This window comes from Quercus robur, chromosome 9, assembly GCF_932294415.1.
Source record: "Quercus robur chromosome 9, dhQueRobu3.1, whole genome shotgun sequence".
NCBI lineage: Eukaryota > Viridiplantae > Streptophyta > Magnoliopsida > Fagales > Fagaceae > Quercus > Quercus robur.
In genome coordinates, this window is record NC_065542.1 from 29,407,682 (window position 1) to 29,425,275 (window position 17,594).

The 17,594-nt window shown below is 33.8% G+C and overlaps 1 protein-coding gene across 1 annotated transcript; it reads left to right on the plus strand.

Annotated features, from left to right (window-relative positions):
- The first annotated feature begins 1,778 nt into the window (after positions 1-1,778).
- On the plus strand, positions 1,779-14,406 carry LOC126700936 (F-box protein PP2-B10-like). Its single transcript, XM_050399099.1, has 4 exons — positions 1,779-1,860; positions 11,311-11,501; positions 13,634-13,752; positions 13,863-14,406. Exons 1-4 carry the CDS (start codon positions 1,779-1,781, stop codon positions 14,275-14,277), a joined length of 807 nt encoding a protein of 268 aa, XP_050255056.1. The 3' UTR covers positions 14,278-14,406.
- Positions 14,407-17,594: the final 3,188 nt, after the last annotated feature.

The window sequence follows — 17,594 nt, forward strand, 5'->3', positions numbered from 1 at the left end:
CTATAATATCAATGGAATTCAGTTTTGATATCAAATTCTAACTATCATGTTCATATGGTGGCTGTTTATTCATGAAAATCGTTGAAAACTGTTCAGATCTTTCCTTTAAAAACTGAAAACACGGGTTTTTCGTGGATCAACTTCTCGCGAAGTTACTCGCGAAAAATGCCTCTGAAGCACAAAACTTTTCGTGGGTAAGCTTTACTATCGAAACAGTCACGAGATGGTCGCAAAAGGTTCTGTCTGAATTTTGTGTTTTCACAAAACTTTTCACGAGTAAGCTTTACTAGCGAAACAGTCGCAAGACAGTCGCAAAAGTTTCTATCTGAATTTTGTGTTTTCACAAAACTTTTCATGAGTAAGCTTTACTAGTGAAACAGTTGTGAGATAGTTGCGAAAGTTTCTGTTTGAATTTTGTGTTTTCACTATTTTGCCTTAACTCATTTTTGTAGGAAGAGCTTAGTCGCGAGATTCTCGCGAAAATGCCGCTAAAGGGAATTTTGAACTTTTTCTATGTGTTTTCAAATGTTTAAAGTGCAAGGCTGTTTGTGATTAGATTACACTTGTTTACAAAATAAAAACCTTTTATTTTAAAACATCTAGTGGGAGAGAGATACAAGGGTTGGATCTCACGGCCTCCATTATCGGTTCATAGTAGTGTGGGTAAGCACCTCGTCTTGGCATATATGCATCGTGATCCCAAAGGAGGGTGTTTACTTCATAGTACTACAAGATTGAACTTACTTGTTTGAAGTAGTGTGGACAAGCACCTCATCTTGGCGTATATGCCTCGCGATCCCAAAGGAAGGTGTTTTGTTCCATGGAACTACAAGTTTAAACATTATAAGGGAGATGAAATGTGGCTATACATGATTCTAGATAATGGTATACACTAGACTAAGTGTAATGTTAACCTCCCAAAGGAGATATGTCATTATTACTTAGAGGCTAAAGATAATACGGCATATTATTAGTGTATGATAAGAGTTATCATGATAGCACTAATAATGAAAATAGTTCTCAATCAATTAATGTGTTTATAATAAACTTGCTACCAAGGAATTATAGACATGGATTGGGTTGTCGTTGCATATATTATTTTATGGTTTTATTAAGATTCCATATTATATGCTTATATGCTAAGTTGATCATGTCCAGTTTACTTATTATATTCATGTTTATTATTTTTAGATTTGAACATGGCATCATTTAGCCCACTTTTTACTATTCTTAATCAAAACAAACTTACTGGATCCAATTATGTTGACTGGAAAAGAAATTTGGACATTGTTCTTACAACTGAAGAGCACAAATATGTGCTTACTCAACCATGCTCTAGCTTTCCTTCTTTAGATGCTCCTCCAGACGAAAAATAGCGATATGATCGTTGGCAGAAATCTAATGAGATGGCCAAGTGCTACATCCTAGCGTCTATCTCAAATGTTCTACAGCATCAAATGCAGGATGTAGAACTAACTTTGGACATTATGCTAAGTCTGAAGGAGATGTTTGGTGAGTAAGACCGTTCTGCAAGGCAAGAAACTATGAGGAAAATTTATAATACCAAAATGACTAAAGGTAGTTCAGTGAGGGAGCATTGTCTTACAATGATCTCTAACCTAAATACACTGGAAGTTTTAGGTGTCGATATTGATGGAGAATCCTAAGTGGATATGATACTCCAGTCACTACTGGAATCATTCAAGGAATTCAGACTCAATTATAATATGAACAAAAAGATTTATTCTTTGTCTGAATTAATGAATGAATTGGTAGCGATGGAAGGCATTCTTGTTACTTCTAGTGTTGATGCTAATATGGCTGAAGCTTCTACTTCTCAACCTAAGTCGAGAGGCAAGGGTAAGAAGAAGAAGTAGAAGGACTTCACCAAGCAAGATGGTAAACAAATTGCCTTAGGAGTTGTTGACAAAGGAAAGAAGATCAAAGGAAAATGTTTCCATTGTGGTGAGAAAGGACATTGGAAGAGGAATTGTCCAAAATTCAAAGCTGCCAATAATAAAGGTAAGAAAAGTTCATTCCTCCTTTAAATATGTTTAGTACAAAATCCCATAGATTCCTGGTGTGTAGATTCAGGTTGTACTAATCATATCTACAATTCTTTGCAGGGGTTCCAGGAGACTAGAAAGCTTAATGAAGGGGAATTGTTTCTTACTTTGGCTAATGGAAGTAGAATTCCAGTTGTAGCTATTGAAGTTTATAATTTATGTTTTTAGTCTAGGGTTTTAATATTGGAAGACTGTCTATATGTACCTAATGTTCGTAGGAATTTAATTTCTGCAACTTATTTAGGTAAACATGGATATTGTGTTATCTTGAAAGACAATGTTGTAATAAAGAAAGGTAAAGTGTTTATCTGTTTTAGTAATATTGTTGATGGTCTTTATATTTTAACTCCTGATAAGCATGAATTATATAATTCTGAATTAGATAATAACTCTCATGTAAAATCATTAAAGAGAAAGTTTCCTTCTACTAATGATGCATATCTTTGGCACTTGTGTTTGGGTCATATTAATCCAAACAGAATTCAAAGACTGATCAAAGATGGACTCTTAGAGCCTTTGCTCTTTGATGAATTTCCAATTTGTGAATCTTGTTTGGAAGGCAAAATGACCAAACGACCTTTTAATGCAAAAGGTAGAAGAGCCCAAGAGTTGCTTGAATTAGTTCATATGGATATATATGGTCTTACGTCAACCTAAGCAAAAGGAGGTTATGAGTACTTCATCACTTTTACTGATGATTACTCAAGATATGGTGATATGTACCTAATGAGACGGAAGTCCGAAGCCTTTGAAAAGTTCAAAGAGTTTAGCGCTGAAGTTGAGAATCAATTAGGAAAATGCATAAAAGCCATTCGATCTGATCATGGTGGTGAATACCTTCTTAGGGATTTCAAGGATTACTTAACTCAAAATAGGATTGTATCCCAATTGACTGTACATAGAACTCCCTAATAGACTGGTGTAACAAAAAGAAGGAATAGGACTCTTTTGGAAATGGTTAGGTCCATGATGAGTTACTCAACTTTACTAGTTTCTTTTTGGGGATATGCACTAACAACTGCAATGCATATTTTGAATTTAGTTCCATCAAAATCTGTTCCCAACACACCTAAGGAATTGTGGAGTGGGCGTAAGCCTAGTATGAAATATTTCTACATCTGGGGATGTCCAGGACATGTGTTAAAAAGGAAGTTTGATAAGTTGAAAGCTAAAATCGAAGTATGCATGTTTTTAGGGTATTCAAAAGAAATAAAGGGTTATTTATTCTATAATCATAAAGATAACAAAGTGTTTGTTAGCACACATGCCAAATTTTTGGAGGATGATTATGTGAATAATTTTAATCCTAGAAATAAAGTCGTTTTGGCTAAAATGAATGAACCTGTAAATGAACAATCAATGGATGAAACTAGGGATGATGTGGCTGTATTAGATACACCACAAGATACTACTCATAAGATGACTAGTACATAGGTGCCTCGTCGTAGTGGGAGAATTGTTCGGCCTCCTATAAGACTTATAGGTTTGGGAGAAACTTATGAAGCTATCTCAAAAGAGGCTGAATCGGATCCCTACAGTTATGAAAAGGCAATGAATGATATAGATGTACATCATTGGGTCAAAGCTATGAGATCTGAATTAGATTCTATGTATTCCAATCAAGTTTGGGATCTTGTAAAGGTGCCTAACTGCATTAAACCTGTTGGTTGCAAGTTTGGGATCTTGTAAAGGTGCCTAACTGCATTAAACCTGTTGGTTGCAAATGGGTTTACAAGAGGAAGAGAGGGATAGATGGAAAGGTTGGAACCTTTAAAGTAAGGCTAGTGGCGAAAGGGTGTTGAGGACAAATTTTTCACAACACATGGCTTCATTTCATTGGCAACCCGCACCACGTCAACACTATCATGGATTTTGGGAAAATCTCTTCTAAAGCCCAAAAGAGCCCATATTTAGACAAAAAGGCGTCAAAGCTCATGGTTCAAGCTCATAGCACATCATCTCATTTTTTTGGCTCATGATCCAAGCTCATGAGTCTTATCGGGGGAATTTTGAGAGTCGTGGTTTGGAGGGCCAAGAAGTATGTTCAGTAAAGCTCCAGTGGTTCAAAGTTGATAAAGGAAAGCATGTTGCTTGGTGTGTCTTCCCCAATTCCCTGAACTCTGATGGGTCAGTGTGCAATAGGTAACATTTGGGTAAGCCTCTCATATCACATAACACTTAAAATGATAAAACTCCCCATGCTCTTTATATAAAAATTAATGTCCATCATATAATATAAGTTTAAAGATGTAATTATAGTATTTCATATAAATTATATTATTATCATCTAAATCAATTCCAAGCACATGGCTAAATATATATTAATATCTCATATCTAGCATTAAATGCTCTCTTTACTCTCCAAGATTTGGTTAAAATGCAAAAGGATCATGATTACATCTCTAAAAATTCATCAAATATATTTTCCAAAAGAGAAAACTTAGCCGAAAACACCAAAAACAGCTTTAGCGGAAGCTGCAAACAGCTTCTGCAGAAGTTGTAACAGCTCCAACTAAGCTGCAGAAGCTCCAGCAGGTTGACACATGTCCTAAAAATGACATCACTTACTCATTAATGCCTAATCTCAGCAGCTTGCTGTCATACCCAAAGAAATAAAAGGATCTCATAAAGATTATCTTACCATTTTTAGGTAAACCATGAATTTAATGCCAAGTATTGTCCTCCAAGCAAAGGATGTCATCCACATGACATCATCCAACTGTATTAGCAACATTTAAGTCTCAAAATTTCTTCTTTTGGTTAAAAAACAAAAGACTACTTACTTTGTCAAAGATTTTCCCTTATTTGCTAATTTTCCTTCAACTAAATTCTAATCTAGTTACAAAACTTGGCTCTATATAAAGAGGGCCAAGCTACACACTTAAGATTGATTGATCCCTCTCTCATCTGCCATAATCTGAAACTCCCTTCATTTTGCTGCCATGTCTCTAAAGATCTCCATATCTTTCTTCATCTCTCTTACAAAGTCTCTCTTCATAGAGAACAACGCAACACACATATTACAACATACCATTATCCATTACCCATCTTTCTCACTCTCCATTATTTTGAAATATCATCATCCTGCTGCTCATAAACACATCCCCATCTTTTTCTCCATTTTCTCTTGCAATACCTCACTTCTTAGAAAGCAACATAACTAATGTCATAATACAAAAAACAATCCCAACAGCAGCCTTTACTACATTTAACCCTCATTTATCTATCTCATACTTCCATTTATTTTACAAAACACATTCCTCACAAAATACCCATACATACTTCTCATATATCTCTAAACTCCATGTCTAACAAATTATACATATACAAGATCCATGTCCAACAAAGTATCTACATATAATTCCCATACATATTACAAACACCATATCTCACAGTATATATATTTCTTACCATTTCTACACATCTTAAACGTATCAAAACATTCTTCCAAGAACACATCACAAAAGCCCTTTCTCATGGAAGACATATATTTATAATGCTAAAAGCCCTTTTTATGGAAGGCAAAAACTTATAAAAATTAAAAGCCTTTCTTATAGAAGACAATATCACTCATGCTTGACTAAAAAACTAAAAGAGCATTACATGGGGAAAATCATTTAAGTGCATGATTAAGGGGACAAATTTAACCAACTGATGCACACGGCTGGATATGCTCTCTCTCCCTCCAGTTGCACCAATTTTTCCCTTTTCAAACATGGAGTCACCATGAAAGTATTCACTTCACCATGCTGCTGAAATGTTAAGCCCATTGGTGTTGTATGGTTGGAGCTGCAAAGTCTGAAGGTTGCTGAAATGACTAAGTCCACTGATGTTATGGCTAGAGCCCCAAATTATGAAGATAAGTCATTATATTTTACCTTCAAACTTATATTATTAAGTATATTTTATTCACTATCATTATACCACTCAACTAATGTTATTATACTGTTGGAATGTCATCAAACCATTATTGTTACATGGCTAGGGCCACAAATCACATAAAGAACAAAGTGATGCTATACGCCTGGAGTCAGAAACACACAAGATAAGTCAATCTTTCTCTATTTTCAAGATTACATTATTAAGTACATGTTAATTCATTATTATTTTACCACTGGATGCAAGTTATTTTAATATCATCTCACTAATACTTTATTAATGAACATACATATTAATAAATCGATCTACCATCATCTCACATATATTATTTGGACATGAACCATCCTTGGACACATATCTTTTTTGGACATGAACTACCATTGGACATTTATTATTTGGACATGGACCATTGCCGGACATACCTTATTATGATAAACATGAACCATGAACCGCAACTGGACATGGACTATTGGACTCATCTCATTGTTGGACATTTGACACCTAATTAATTATTTTCTAATATTGGACATCACTCAATATACATAATAATAATGTATCAACTCACCATTTAATCAAAGCTATTATGTTAAGTATATTATTTATTTATTTCAATTATTATCATGATTCTAAGACTTTGGGTTTTATTTATTTTGTAGGCTTAAAAATACACCGGTAGCTATTGGTCTATGCGGCCCAATGTCGAGTTCCGATTTGACCTCCCCAAAACAAATCCGGGCATAGCAAAGTCACACCTCCAAAGGCACGTGGCCACGCGCACAAAAAAGGGCCCCGACAAAGGGTATACAAAGAAAGAAGGTATTGATTATGAAGAAACCTTTTTACCAGTAACAATGCTTAAATGTATTAGAATTCTCTTATCTATTGTTGCTCATTATGATTATGAGATTTGGAAAATGGATGTCAAGACTGCTTTTCTAAATGGCAATCTTGAAGAAAAAATCTATATGATGCAACCAGAAAGTTTCATAGCGAAGAACCAAGAGCATATGGTATGCAAGTTGAAAATGTCCATTTATAGACTTAAGCAAGCATCTAGGTCATGGAACATCAGATTTGATCAAGCAATCAAGTCATTTGGTTTTGAACAAAATCTTGATGAACCATGTGTGTGCAAAAGACATCGAGATAAAGTAGTAATGTTCCTAGTGCTTTATGTTGATGATATTCTACTCATTGGAAATGATGTAGGAGTAATGTCATCAATAAAGGTTTGGTTGTCAAGCCAATTTGATATGAAGGACTTGGGTGAGACTAACTTTATTCTAGGGATCAAGCTTTGGCGAGATCGCAAGAATAAGATGTTGGGCTTATCACAAGCTGGATATATAGATAAGGTTCTAGAACGGTTTAGCATGCAAAACTCCAAGAAAGGGTTGCTTCCTTTCAGACATAGAGTTCCTCTGTCTGATGACCAAAGGCCTAAGACTTAAGAGGAAAAAAATATGATAAGACAAATCCCTTATGCTTCTGCATTAGGAAGTCTCATGTATGCCATGCTTTGTATTAGACTAGATATTTGTTATTCAGTTGGCATGATAAGTCGATATCAATCAAATGTAGGACCAAAATATTGGTAAGCTATAAGGCATATTCTCAAGTGTCTACGGAGAGCAAGAGATTATATGCTTGTTTACCAGTGTGATGATTTGATTCCCATTGGCTATACAGATTCAGACTTTCAATCGAATCTAGATTTCAGAAAATCCACTTCAGGATGTGTTTTCACCTTAGGAGGTGTAGTCATAAGTTGGAGTGTTAAGCAATCTTGTATTGCGGACTCCACCATGGAAGTTGAGTTGTTGTGTATAATTTGTCTAAAGTTACCCAATTACTGCCTTACTAAATAATTAATCCAGCTGAGCTGAGATGTTTTATCTTTTTGTTTAAAATATCAAACTCTATAATAATACATTATTTGGTGTGTTTGGTAACAAGAGAAATAGAGGGGGTGTTTTCCGCCAGGCCCACAAAAAACAATTCACCCATAATGCTTCTTTTTCTTGTTCATACTTTATAAAGTCAGTTTTTCCCAAAATTTCACTCTCATAGTAAGCAACGCATGATTTTTTTTTTTCTTAACGCTAGAGTACCAGCTTAGTTAGTAGCTCACCATGGTAGCAAAGGAAGCTGTATGGCTCAAGAAATTCCTTTCTAATCTTGGTGTAGTGAGAATAGAGCAAGTACCCATCACATTGTTTTGCGACAATAGTGGAGTGGTTGCACAATCCAAAGATCCAAGGAATCATAAGAAAGGAGAGCACATTGAGAGAAAATACCACATCATTCGAGACATCATTGCCATGGAGATGTGGTAGTTGCAAAGATTGAAAGTGCAAATAATCTAGCAAATCCCTTTACCAAAACCTTGCCTCAAAGGGCTTTCGAGTCACATTTGGAGGGAATGGGAGTAAGATTAGTGCGCAATAGTTTTTAAGGCAAGTGCGAGATTCTTAGGATTAGTGCCTTTAAATCCTATTGTATGATGCTAGGTATGACATTATGTATGACTTAATGTATGATTAATAAAGTTGTTTTATTCTTATCTGAAATAATGGTAACATGAATATTCGGACATTATCATATAGTCCATGAGATGCATAGTATGTGATTTATGTGATTTAGTCACAGAAGATATAAGTCATAAGTTCTTTGTAAATTTAGAATTTTAGTTCGTAGTTGGTGATAAAATTGGGTATTTCATCTACGAAGACTATAACATATCAACTAAGATGATTTGTCTTGATCATGGAGGTGGAGACTTTTAGTTGATGTGTTGATATGTTTTAAAAGTTAAGACATATTGAACTGCATCGCTGTTAGATTTATTATTCTCCTAATGACTGTCAAATGAAAAATAAATCTCACAACTTCTATTTACATGAACTCTAAATCTTGAGAGAATAATTGACCTAATCATGAAGTGTAGTTTGCTTTGATATATCAAGTGTGAGATCTATAATAACGGTCAAAACCTTAGTATATTGGGCAACCACATTTAGTGTTGATGGAACATATGTTCTCAAGATGGAATTCATAGTTTCTTAACAGAGATATAAAATATTCCCTTGAGATAAGTTTAATAGGTTCAGTTATTCAGAGAGTTAGGCCTAACCACTTTAGTAAGAAATTACTATAGTATATATTTATGAAATTGGATTTCATAAATATGTGATGAATAACTTAAAATGATTAAACCGGGTACTGAAGGATTAAGATGTAACGATTTACAAAGTGGCAATCTTCATTCATAATTTTGTATTACTACGAATATTTTATGAAGGAGTTGCATGTACAATAAAGTCTTGGGATATAATTTATTAATAAGGCTTAGAGTACAATTATATTTATATAGTGGTATTAAATATAATTAATGGTAATTTTGGACTTGTCAAGAGTTAACAAAAAAGCCTAAGGCCCATTGGAGCTAGAGTCTTATTTGTTCTCTTTTGATCCCACTCCAAGCCACATACTAAAGCCCAATTGGAAAGGCTCAAAAGGTTAGCCCAATTAGATAATCAATTATGTGGAGAGAAACATACAGCATTTTTGTAACAACATCAAATGGTATGTATATGAATGTTAGACATTCATTCATTCATTCTCTCTAGAACATACACATATAATTGATTGAGAGACCACACTTCTTGGGCATTAAGTGGAATTGGAGTAAAGATTAAAAATGTTCCCAAGTGCTTTTCATGTTTGATTTTGAATTTCACCGCATCAAGGTACACTCTCTTATTCTTATATTCTGAAACTTACATAGCACATGTTATTAATTGCGAATGAAGTAGATCCGTTAATTTTTCCGCTGCATACATTCATATTTCCAACAACCAGGTTCAAGACCTTTCAAAATTAGCCAATTTGGTCTCTAAAACCAATATAGTTCTTAAATAGTTAGGGGATGTTTGGATTTTGTGTTTTCAATCACTCATCACTGAAAATTTGTAGGTCCCACATGTGCATGGCTTGTTTAGATGAGTTTTCATTTTTTGTTTCCATCACTCATATCTCACCAAATTGAGTTATGAGTTAGTGAAAATGAAAACAAAGTTTTGGTGTTTTTGAGTTATAGAAATAAAGTTACAATGACATTTTTGTAAATATATTCATATTGTGGGGCCCATGTATGTGTCTTGTCTTTTCCTTGCTAGACCAGCTCTTTTCTTTTCTTTTTTCTTTTTTTCCTCTCCTTTTTCCTCTTCTCTTCCCACGCAACTCTCTTCTCTCCATACCCATCTGCCATTAACAAAACTCATTAACTCTCCGTCCCAGTTTGCTACTCCAGCTAAAGCTTAAGTCTTCCTTCTTCTTCGTTTTTGTCTCCATCTCGACAGTGGGTCTCATGATTTCGAGTTGTGGGTCGTCATCTTGATAGCACAGATGGTGGAATCTGCCAAGCTCTCTCTCTATCTTGTGGGTGTGGAGTTCGGATTTGAGATGTAGGTGTGGGGTTTGGATTTTTGAGATGTTGGTGTAGGGGTGAGGTTTGGATCTATGGTGTGGTTATGGAAAATGAAATTTTGATTTGGGTCCAGCTAGAGAGAAAGAGTTTGAGATTAGAGAAAGAGCAGAGAAATGAGAAGAACCAATCCAACTAGTGAGAGAGTCTAAAGATTAGAGAAAAAGAAGTGAAATGAGAAGAAGACTGAACTTAGTCAGTTTGTGGATCCCACATAAAGTGAAAATACTTGAGTTTTGGGAATGAAAACTATACCGGGTTGTAGTGCCAAACATACTAGGGCTGTAACTTGGGGATTTTTAAGTGATAAGTGATGAGTTATTAAGTGATGATTTTTTAGTGATGAGTGATAGTGTTTCTACCATCCAAACAAGGCCTTAGTTATTTTTTTTTCAACTATTTTAAGAACTAAATTAGTTTTAGAGACTAAATTAGTTAATTTTGAAAAGTTCTGAATGACATTTACCTCAACCTAAATGTCGTATGATAGAATTTGGCTAATATATATATATATATATATATATATATAAAATGAATAAAAAGTTAGACAAGCTATCCTACTCAGATAGCCTGTTTCTACTGTAGAACTAAAAAAAAAAAAAAAAAAACTTAACCATTAAGTAAGTCCATCAAAAAGAAAAAGACAAAGCAATAAAGCTATTAAAGAAGCGCTCCTTCATATAAAAAATTGGAGAATATACGTAAGACTGACACACAGAGAGAGAGAGAGAGAGAGAGAGAGAGAAAGAGAGAGAAAAGAAGATGATGGAAAAAGAGAAAGGAATGGTCCTACCTCCTGCGATGCGGACGTTTCAGTATTACCAGAGGAATGCATATCGAACATAGTATCATTGACGAGTCCTGAGGATGCTTGCACAGCTTGTGCGGTTTCTCCTATATTCCGTGCGGCTGCCGAGTCCAACGTTGTCTGGACTAGGTTCTTGCCGTCCGATTATCAAGCCATCATTGCTCGATCATCAACATCATTGGATTCCTTGAACTTCTCTTCTAAGAAACAGCTCTACCTCAGCCTCTCCGATAACCCCATCTTGATCGACGACAATAAAAAGGTACTCTGTTGACATACAATCCCATTATATTAATATTAATAACTTTGTGTGATAGGTAATAGCGCACTTATTATTACTGCTTCACTTTATTAGACTTTCAAATGAGTAAAGTTGTGTATAATTTGTCTAAAGTTACCCAATTACTGCCTTACTGAACAATTAATCCAGCTGAGCTGAGATGTTTTGTCTTGTTGTTTAAAATATCAAACTCTATAATAATACATTATTTGGTGTGTTTGGTAACAAGAGAAATAGAGGGGGTGTTTTCCACCAGGCCCACAAAAAACAATTCACCCATAATGCTTCTTCTTCTTGTTCATACTTTATAAAGTCAGTTTTTCCCAAAATTTCACTCTCACAGTAAGCAACGCATGATTTTTTTTTTCTTAACACTAGAGTACCAGCTTAGTTAGTAGCTTACCATGAACCTTTCTTCTAAAAAAAAAAAAAAAAAAAAAGCTTACCATGAATCAATGCTTTTTCCCCCTCGTAGACGAGAAATTATATGGTCTTTGTCATTTGACCATCACTTGTTCACTATTCTACTAAAATACTCTCACATGTTAAAATTGCCGAGTAAGTTGAACAATTTTTTTTTTAATTATAAGTTAACTTAACAATTTTAAATAAATGAGAAACTTTTAATAAAATAGTGGATAAGTGATATGGTTTACTGTGAAGGCATTATAATTTCTTTTTATAAACATTTGATTAAGTTTTTCATCCCTTCACATTTTCACCCACAATCAAACACAAATATAGAAAACTAAAATCTCTTAAATCTTTTTACTTTTTCATCATTCATTTTCTATCTTCCCTTTTTTTTTTTTCCATCTCTCTAACAAAACGGTCCATCAGAGTAACTTAATGGAATGGCTACTGGTATGCTTAACAAGTAGATAATTTAAAAAAAAAAAAAAAAAAAAGATAATAAGATTAAAAATGTCACACCCACGGGAGTCATGACACACTACACATTGTTGAATGAATGATACGCATAGACACTATTTGGTTAATGTCATAGTGAGATTTTCTATTTATAAGAAAGTGGTGTCAAAACCTTTGTCCAAACTATTATAAAGTGATATCAAAACTTTTCTAAAATAGTCCATTAACAAATGTCCTAAAGACACCATTAACGAGACCCTTTAACTGAATAGCTTGAAGCTTTGATTCTTTTATCTATTTGTTTTATTGAGTGGCCTGATCTTACTTTTTTTATTTTGTAAGTGTCTATTTGCTGCAGCTTTAAGTTATGATGATTTTCAAGATTTAAAAGAATGCTAACTTCCTTTTTGATAGATGATTGTTTCGTAATGTATCAAAAAATAGTTATTTGTCTTTTCATTTGTTGACAATTTTTTATAAAATTAAAATGGCAAACCATTTGTTATTCTAAATGGATGTTAGTTTGGATTTTTAAGAATTTTTTGGTTCATATTTTGGCTCCCTCGTAGAACTTTGGCTCTATCCCTGCACACACTTAGGAAATAGTCCCAAAAAAGCAATGAACACCCTCTTTAGTAATAAAAAATAAAAAATAAAAAGAAAATTCAAACATGTTGGAGGTGCTTCATTTCAATAGCTATAAAGAAGATTAATAACCAGGTAAGCTTGATCCACATGGACGGAGTGAGATTGGGTAGGTTGGTTTCACTATGGACTCTCAAAATTGTGTTTGTTTTGAATTTGTTAGTTAAATAGAACACAAGAAAGGAACCAAAAACAAAGAACAAAAGGAGCTGCTAACTCTTGAGATCAAATTTTGAAAGATTCCATTGAATGTATGCTAGTGCCAGTGAAAGCAACACCATGTTGAATAGATACAAATATATTTTTCATAAATTAACGATTGTCCCAAAAGTGTAACCTATTAATAAATTATAAATTTAATTGTTTAGCCATAGTTCCAACACCTATCCCACGTGTGAGCCTAGACTTTGACTTATTAAATGGGGTTTAACACGTGAGATTTTTAGCATTTTAAAGGGGAGATTGAGTGGGAACAGGATTCAATTGCTTGATAAATTACTCATTGTTTCAAAAGTTTAAACTCTTAAGAAATGATGAATTTAATATTAATTTCAACCTTCTGTGCTCGTCTTCTTTCTTTCTTTCTTTCTTTCTAGCAGAGCTTTTTCTTGGACAAATTGAGTGGAAAGAAATGTTACCTTCTCTCTGCAAGGGACCTGTCCATTGCAGCGGGTCACAATAATATGCATTGGCTATGGTTTTCTCTAGCTGAATCCAGGTCTCTACCTAAACCCAAGCCTGTCCCCTATGTATGTTATACTTTTTTTTAATTTTTTTATTTAAGGCTTTTTATTTAATTCTTATTATGTACATGTAAAAATCAAACAGGTTTCGAAAGGTAGCTGAACTTCATCATGTGCGGTTGTTTGATATCTGTGGCAAGATGAATACTTCAATGCTGTCTCCAAAAACAAACTATGTCGCTTACCTTGTGTACAAGTTGAGGAGGAAACCTCATGGGTTTCATCGATTTCCTCCAATGGCTTCAGTTGGAACTACTGGAGGTGTTGAAGATTGTAAACAAACTGTTTGTTTGAGCAGGCCTAAAAGGGAGCCAAGGAAGCAGCACCCTTTGCTTCCGAAGTGGAGAAAAGATGGGTGGTTTGAGAGTAAGTTGGGTGAATATTTCAATGAGGGAGGAGAAAATGATGAACTGCAGATTAGACTTATGGAGGTAGAAGCTGGTACCGTTAAGTCTGGCCTCATTGTTGAAGGGATCGAGATTAGGCCTACAAAGGGTTGATAAAAATTGTTCTTTTTTATCACTTTTAGTGGCAGCGATACACTAAATTTCAATACTTTCTAACTTTTATTGTGTCTTAATTTTGTGCTAAACTTCAACCTTACTATTAAAACCAATTTAGTGTCTTAATTTTGTGCTTTATAGACTCCAGTAGCCATATAATTCTCCTAATTCGGACCTGCACTTCTTTTCTATTTTATTTCATCGAACTCTTGTTATTGTTCTTGAGTTTTGGTTACTATTCGAGTTATCATTAAGCCTTAAAACCGTTTGCCTCATAGTGAACTATATATTTAATTATTTATGCTCTTCTGTTTATTGGTAGAACCATTAGTCCCAAATTTCTACCAATCTAGTATACAATGGTAAAAACAAAGCATTAGACTACAGCCAATGAATCTAAAGCCACAAAATTTTTTTACTAAATATTTCCCAGCAGTTGAAGTGGCAAGTTGATAATGATAGATGACAAAGTATTGTCATTGCTAAAAGAGAGTCCAGATCAAAACTTATCAGCATAATTGTTGTGAAAATTTGTTATTATAGCATTATTCCGCTGTACCTCACCTGCTATTCTCCACATCAGCATCAACATAATCATCTAAGTATTCAGAGACACAAAAAGTAATTGCACATCAGCATATTAATATTAAGAGCAATTAGTGACTATCTACCAAAAAAGAGCCAGAAATTGTGGCTCCACATCAGCTGCATCTTAATATTAATAGCCACAAAAATAGTTGAAACCAACTATAATATTAGGTTAAATTAATTCGATACTAAACATGTTCCTATTAAAAGCTAGTTGAATTATATTTTTCTTCCGAAAACATTTCTCTTTCTCTGCAATTCTTTGATTTAACATTTTATTTGTGTTAACATTGGATTTTTATTTGTTTACATTTTGGGATGTAAGAGGAAAGATGACGTGCTACTCTGTAGACAATAATGAAACTAATTTTATGTGATTTAAACATTTGAAACCAAATAATTTTAGAACTTTTTGATAATCATATAATTTTATAACTTCATTATAAATTTGTGTATTGCAAAGGTTAACAACTAGTTATGTATCTTTACTCAATGGTAAAAGGTTGCTAAATTTATCATATCTTAACAATTTAAGTTTTTAGAACAATTGACAATTTATTATTGTAATAGAGCAAGAAGTCTTGGGTTCAAACTATATCTCTAGCTTAACAGGCAAGCTGCAATTTATTAGTGGCTTGATGGAAAGGATTGTGACCAAACCACATTTAGAGTGCGTTTGGATTCGGCTGAAAGTTCCCTGCGTTTGCGTTTTGTCTGTTTTTTTTTTTTTTTTTTTTTTTTTTTTTTTTTTTTCACGCGTTTTGGAGCGTTTTGGGTGTTGCGGCTACTGTTCATGCACTGTTCAATGAACAGTAGCCGCAAACTTTGACTTTTCAAATTTTTTTGGACCAATCACAGCACATCGTGTACTGTTCACGGACCCACAAATTTCACTTTTCAGCAACTTTTTCATTAAAAATGGGTCCCACGATACTATTCACACATTTAAAAATTATTTCGCTACAGTGTTTTTCAGTTTTCAGCTGTATCCAAACGGACCCTAATAACTTCCTCAAATCTTCTAATTAGACAGCACTTCTTGAGAGACATACAGTCTCTCACTTTTTGCATGTCATTACACATTGGCTTCTTAGTGATTTGTTTCATTGTTGCACGTCTTCATTGTCAAACTTATCTTTTCCTCTGTCCCATAGAAATTTTTGCAGCTAGCTCTCTGTCAGGAGTAGTTTCATCCACGATCACGTTAACTTGCGATTCACGCTGTTTCAATGTTCGACCAAACTTTTGCTCAAAAAAAAAAAAAAAAAAAACATGTTCGACCAAACTTGCATTCCTTTTTGGTGTGGCCGCTGGGCCACAAGCGAAAAATCTGTGACCTGAAGATAATTCTAGACCTGTAAAAATTGGACCAGTTCATAAACCTGAAGAAAAACTCTTCACCCAAATCCAAGCTTTTGACCCAAAATAAAAACGAGTTGACCTGTGACCTAACCCGTTATGTCAAGTCAACTTGCATAACCTGTGAGGCTGTGACGTCGACAGTTTTTTAAACTTTCTTTTGTTGTTATCATGCCATTCACACATAATTTATCATGTATTGAAAACTGTGGATGATCCCAATTTGTTTTCATTCCATTATACTCACTTTGTCAAAGACTTGGATCTGTATGCATTTATGAATACATTAATGAGGAAAAATCTAAAATAAAGTTGCTTAATACCCATTAAGGTTCCAAAATCAAGAAAGAATATCAACAAATGCAAAAAGAAATGCGCAAATTAGATTTAGCTGCCCTATCTAAAATTATAATTTTGACATAATGGTAAGATGCAGTTTAGATTAATGCTTTTGAATTTTACTTGGCTTTTTTTTTTTTTTTTTTTTTTTTTTTTTTAATTGGCCTCTCTGTTTGTGAAAAGAAAAAGAAGTTTTATGGGCCCCCAGTTTGACAGTCCCCGTCATACCCACCCACAGTACCTTCATATTTTTAGTGGGTATGGTACCCACTTACATCTTAACCGTTTATTTCACTTTGTTTTAATCTTAACCGTTAATTTAATTTTAATGAGACACACTAGTTAATTTAAATCAATATTTAAAAAAAAAAAAAAATCGAAAAATTATAGGCTTCGAGAGTTCGAGCATTTGGAGTTGCTGTGGTGTCTGTCAGTAGTAACACTTCTGCCTTGGAAGGTTGTCAACTTTGTCTTGATCACCAAAGGTCTAAATTCTAAATTTCATCACTGATATTAAAACGGTGAGTTTTGGGGGTCAGCAATGACATTAAAACGGTAAGTATTGGCTAGTAATTAAATGGGCTTGAATGGGTTGGGTTTAGTTGGAACTGTTTGAAAAAGGTACGAAGTTTAATTACAAAATTAATTGCAACTTAAGACTACAACTTTACTCAATATCATTAATATTACCATATATTATGAAAATCTAATCGATGAATTGCATATTATTTACGCTTTTAGTACATATGTTAAATTTTGTATCAATTGGATATTATTTACAATATGACCTATAATATTATATTTTATGCATAATTTTAAATTACAAAAATTTCCAATTTAAACAATTTATTGATGATATAGTTATTGATCTTTAATTTTCTAGAAATTTTGCAAGCAAGAAAGATATAAGAAGAAAATGTAATTCAATGGTAAATTTGTCAAAATTTACCTCTAATAAAAAGATATTGAGTAAAGCTGTTGTAGTATTAAGGTACAATCAATTTTATAGCTAAACTTTATCTTTAAAA

Bases quoted from the DNA above. Each gene is read 5' to 3' on its own strand.
- LOC126700936 (XM_050399099.1), top strand. From the start codon at position 1,779: ATGGAAGGCATTCTTGTTACTTCTAGTGTTGATGCTAATATGGCTGAA. The intron at 1,861-11,310 runs GTAAGAAGAAGA...ATGCTTGCACAG, and splicing joins ACCTAAGTCGAGAGGCAAGG to CTTGTGCGGTTTCTCCTATA. The intron at 11,502-13,633 runs GTACTCTGTTGA...TCTTTCTAGCAG, and splicing joins TGATCGACGACAATAAAAAG to AGCTTTTTCTTGGACAAATT.